The sequence below is a fragment of the Oxyura jamaicensis genome, chromosome 25, assembly GCF_011077185.1.
Source record: "Oxyura jamaicensis isolate SHBP4307 breed ruddy duck chromosome 25, BPBGC_Ojam_1.0, whole genome shotgun sequence".
NCBI classification, from domain to species: Eukaryota; Metazoa; Chordata; class Aves; order Anseriformes; family Anatidae; genus Oxyura; species Oxyura jamaicensis.
Window position 1 is genome coordinate 1,426,824 of NC_048917.1, and position 5,034 is coordinate 1,431,857.

Consider the following 5,034-nt stretch of genomic DNA (forward strand, 5'->3'; position numbering starts at 1 on the left):
GGGGACAGATATGGGGACAGGTATGGGGACAGGTACGGGGACAGATACGGGGACAGATGTCCCGATAGCCAGGGGTGAAGCCGGGTCCCCCTCCCTCAGCGGATCCCGGCGCAGCCATGAGCTCACATCCTGCGCCCGGGCCTTTGTGGCCAAACGCTCGGGGATGGGGGAAAGGCGAAGTGCCTGCTCAGCAGGGATCCTCACCCCTCCTAATTGGGAACAAATGTTCCCCGCCGCCTCGGCAAAGCAGCTCCGCCACGCTGCACCACGGGGCCACCGTGCCGTCCCCGGGGTGTCCTGGTGAGAGGGGACGGCCCCGGGGACAGCCGGTGCCTGGAAGGGAGAGCGGTCGGGGCAAGGCAGCAGCGGGGCACAACCCCTATCAGACATCAGAGAATCCCCATCCCCTGCCGCAGCCCCACAGGAGGCGTCGGGGCCCTCCCAGCCCTTCCCGTTGTCCCAGCACCGGAGGCACCGTGGGGACCCCATCCAAAAAATGTCCCCCGGGCACTGGTGGTCCCCAGCTGTGTCCCCCCCTTCGTGGTGAGGCTGGGAGCGTCCCCGTGCCCAGCTGTGCTTCCTCCTCCTCCTCTTCCTCCTGCTGGAAGCCACATAGCAGCACCCCGTGCCAAGCCCGCTGGCACCCCGCCGAGCCCTGCTGCTGGGGGCAGGGGGGTTGTGTCCCCCCCCCAAAATCTCCTGCCCCCCCGACTGACCTCCACTGCCACCCCCAGGCACCCCGCAGGGGGAGGGACATCCCCATCCTGGGGGGGGCCCGACCCGGAGGACCCCTCAGGGACATGGATGTCCCCCTCTGGGCCCAATCCCAACCCCAAGAATCGCCCCGGGATGTGGATGTTCCCCTCCTGGGGGGAACCCCAACCCCAAAGGCACAGGGATGTCCCCACACTGGAGGGTCCCAACCCCGAGCCCCCCCCCCCCTCTGCCCCCCAGGGACACCCATGTCCCCATCCCAAGCAGCTCCTGGCCCTGAGCATCCTCGGGGGACACGCGGACGTCCCCACCCCGGGACTGCCCTGTAGGGACACTGGGACGTCCCCATCCCCAGTGACCCCTGACCCCACGGGTGCACTGCAGACCCCCCCACCCCGAGGTGCTCCCCCTGTGCAGCCCCCGGGCGGGGGGAGCAGGGGGCACCCTGCGCTCCATGGGGGTTTTGGGGTGTCCCACCGAGCCCCTCCGGATTGTCACGGGGACGAGGGGACGGGGGCACGGCAGGGAAAGCCAACGGAGAGCCTCGGGGAGGAAGAGGAGAGCGAGGGCAGGGAGGAAGGCAACGCTCCAACCCCACCGACAGCAGGGAGGCCCCGGAGGAGGAAATCTCAGCATGTCTGCCCAGAGATTAGGTGGAAAAACAACACTTTTGGGGACCCCCATGGCCCTCAGGCCATGGCACGGGGGCTGTGGGGTCCCAGCCAGCCCCTGGACAGGCGCAAAGCTCCGGGTGGCTCCGGGTGGCTCCGGGTGGTGTTGCCAGCAGAGGGGACTGTTGCTCGCCTCTCCTTGGAGCAGGGTGGGAGCTGGCTGGGAGCCGGCCGTGAGCCAGCTCGGGAGGGGACATTGCCTTTTTTTTTTTCTTTTTTTTGCCGTTTTCCTCCTTGGAAGGGGCCGGCGGGGACCCTCCCCACCGCCTCTCTGGGAGAGGAAGGGCTGGGAGAGAAAGAGCTGGCACAAAGTCTCTCCCCAGATGATTTTATTTTTATTTTATTTTTTCCTTTCTTTTGTTCACGGCAAGCTTGCGTTTTTAACTGCCTCCCCCCAAATAAATCAGCTGGGGGAAATAAATCAAAAAATAAAAATAAAAAACTGGAAAACAATCCCCGCGACGCCATTCCTCGCCCGAAGGATCGGACCAGCCCGGGGGGGTGGACGGACGCGGGGCACGAACCCAAACGTTGGGCTGCTCCTCGCCGAGCTCCGGCGGCTGCCAGCGGGACCTGCGGCGATCGGCAGCCGCGGCTCGAGCCCCGCGGGGCTCCCAGCTCCGGCAGCAGCTCAACTTCTGGAACCCGAAATGGGCACAGCTGGAAGCTGGGGGGGGGGGCGGCTGGGGGTGCCGCTCCGCTCGCCTCCTCCCACCCCCAGCACTTTGCCCCGCGCCCGTTGGGATGGATCCGTGCTGCTGGCTGAGCCCTGAGCTGCGCTGGGGCAGGATCGGCTGAGCCCCAACCTGCCACCAAGAGGCACTGGGGGCACTCAGAGCATCCCCACGGGGACATCTTCTCCTCCCCGGGGCACTAAAACCCCCCACAGCCCCACAGGGGTTTGCTCACCCTGGGTTTCGGAGCATCCCCATGGGGACTTCTCCTCCCCACGGCCCCATCTCGCTTTGCCCAGCCCCGGGCTTTTGGAGAGGCACAAAAGGGTCCCCGTGGCCAAGCCCTAGGGGACAGGTGTCTGCCAGCCTGCCTTGGAAAGCCCCAAATAGCTCCGCGCTGAGCACCACGGCAGCCGGTCCAGCACCTCGAGGTGCCAGGGACGTGATGTTTGGGGGGGGGGTGGGTAGGGGATGCTCCCCAGCGGGATCCGAGCCGTGGAGGGGGCACCGCACCCCGGAGCTCCGAGCTCGCCCTTTGCAAACTGTGCTCGGTGGGGAAACTGAGGCACGGAAAAACCCAAGCCCACCCCGGGCGCATCCCACCGGCATCCCCCCGCAGCGCCGCTCCTCCTCCCCCAGCTCGGCACGCCGGCGTCCCCGCTCGAGGAGTGCCGGACGTCCTGAGGGGACACGGGGGGGGGGATGTGGAGGCGGGGGGGGGGGACACAGGGATGGCTCTGGCAGCAGCTGCGCCGGCTGCGGAAGAGTTAAAGCCGCTCCTCTGCCCGGGTCTCGGGGGCCTCCCACTCGCCCGGGGTGAGTATGAATAGCTGCTGCGCTCGCCCTCGCCGGCACCGCTCCTGCCGTCGTCGTCCTCGGGCTCCCCGATGCTGAGCATGGAGGGCTTGGTGGGGGCCAGGGCGCTGGGCGAGGAGTCGCTGCAGATGTGGGACCTCAACAAGCGCCTGGAGGCTTACCTGGCCCGCGTGAAGTTCCTGGAGGAGGAGAACGAGGGGCTGCGGGCCGAGATCCGCGGCGCCAAGAGCGGCCCCGCCGCGGAGCCGTGGAGGGCCAAGTACGAGGAGGAGCTGCGAGCCCTGCGGGCAGCGCTGGAGCGCGCCTTCAGGGAGAAGTGCACGGCCGAGCTGGCCAGGGACAACCTCTACGAGGAGGTGCAGCACGTGAAGAGCAGGTGCCAGAAGGAGCAGGCGGCGCGGGAGGAAGCCAAGAGGCAGCTGGCGGCCGGCAAGAAGGAGCTGGAGGAGGAGAGGAGGGCGCAGATCTGGCTGAAGGAGCGAGCCGTGCAGCTGGAGAAGGAGGTGGGAGCCCTGCTGGAGGTGCACGAGGAGGAGAAAGCGGGGCTGGACCGGGAGCTCGCCGGCTTCTCGCAGAGCCTGGAGAGCCTGCGCTGCGTGCCGGCGGCTTTCCAGCCGCTGGAGGTGGAGGATTACTCCAGGAGGCTCGCGGAGATCTGGAGAGGGGCGGTGGAGACCTACAAGGCGGAGGTGGCGCAGCTGGAGCGCTCGCTCGGCCAGGCCAAGGAGAGCCTCTGGAAGGCGGCGGAGGACAACCAGCAGAGCCAGCTGCAGCTGCAGCACCTGGACAAGGAGCTGGCGGCGCTGAGAGCGCGCAAGGAGCTGCTGGAGGACAACCTGGCCCGGCAGTGGCAGGAGCAGCGCGGCGAGGCCGAGAAGTTCCAGGTGGGGAGAAGCAGGGGGCAAGGGGGAGCTGGTGGGGAGGGGGGCAGGAGGAGGAGAAGACCCCAAGACGGGCAGAGCGGGTACGGCTGGGAGCCCCCCCCCCCCCCCCCCCCCCCCCCCCCCCATAAAAACCGAACCCCCTGGGGCACCCGAGGGGTGCTGAGGACCCAGGCACCCCCAGGACCCCCCCCCTCCCCGTGACATCCCGAGGGGCGCTGGGCACCCCCGGGTGGAAACGGGGCTCACCCCATGGGGGCGTTGGGCTCAGGACCGACCCGGGGACCCTCTCCCCGCCGCGGCTCAGGCTGCGGGAGGCTCCCGGGGCCGTGTCCCAGCCGCTCACCCCCATCCTCTGCCGGGGGGGGGGGGGGGCCGGAAAGAGCCAGAGCGATGATTTCCCCTCGTGTCCCACGGGAGCAGAGGGTCAGGGCCGGGAGGAAGAGCAGAGAGCAGAGATGGGGGCGGTGGGAAACACCGCCCGGGGCAGGAGCCGGTGGTGCCGGCCCCGTCTTGGGGGGAGAAGAGGGGTCCCGGTGGCACGGTCCCCGACCCCCCCCCCCCCACCTTGTCCCCGCAGGTGGCCATCGAGGCCCTGGAGCAGGAGAAGCAGAGCCTGCGGGCGCAGATCGCCCAGGTGCTGGAGGACAGGCAGCAGCTGATGCACCTGAAGATGTCCCTCAGCCTGGAAGTGGCGACCTACAGGTGAGCTCCCTTGGGTGGGAGGGCAGAAAACCCATGGGGGGGGGGGACATCCCAGGGCCCCCACCCTGCAATCCCATGGGGGGGGGGACACCCCAGTGCCCCCAATCCCATCCCCATGGCCAGCAGCCCCTTTGCAGCACCTCCCAGCCCGGCTGGACAGCGGGGACGGGACCTTTGCCCCCTCCCTTGTGTCCCCCCCCCCCATCACCACCTTGGGTCCTGAACCCTGCAGCCCCCCAGCCCCGATCCCAGCCCCTCCAGATGGCCCCAGACAAAGGCAGGCTGCAGAGGGCTGGGGGGACAATTAGCATGACAATAGGGGCTGTCCCCAGCCCAGGGGCCTCCCCGGCACAGCTGATGTCACCCGGTGGCTGGGGGGGGAGGGGGGGGGGGGGGGGATGGGAGGGGGCCCAGGGTGCTGGCGAGGGGACACCTGCGAGGGGGGCCACCCTTGGGGGTCCCCCCCCGTGCCAACACCAAGCTGGGACCACGCAGCGAGGGTGCCAGCTGGGTTGGCAGGAGCAGAACCATCCTCAGCCCCCTCGTGCCTCAGTTTCCCCACTCTCAGCCTGC

The 5,034-nt window shown here is 68.9% G+C and overlaps 1 protein-coding gene across 1 annotated transcript in view; it reads left to right on the plus strand.

Moving 5' to 3' along the window:
- The first annotated feature begins 2,737 nt into the window (after positions 1 to 2,737).
- Positions 2,738 to 5,034, plus strand: part of NES (nestin) — a 6,920-nt gene continuing 4,623 nt past the window's right edge. The window contains 2 exon segments of the mRNA XM_035346449.1: positions 2,738 to 3,759; positions 4,337 to 4,461. Of these exon segments, the coding sequence (XP_035202340.1) occupies positions 2,947 to 3,759; positions 4,337 to 4,461 (938 nt within the window). The 5' untranslated portion in view covers positions 2,738 to 2,946.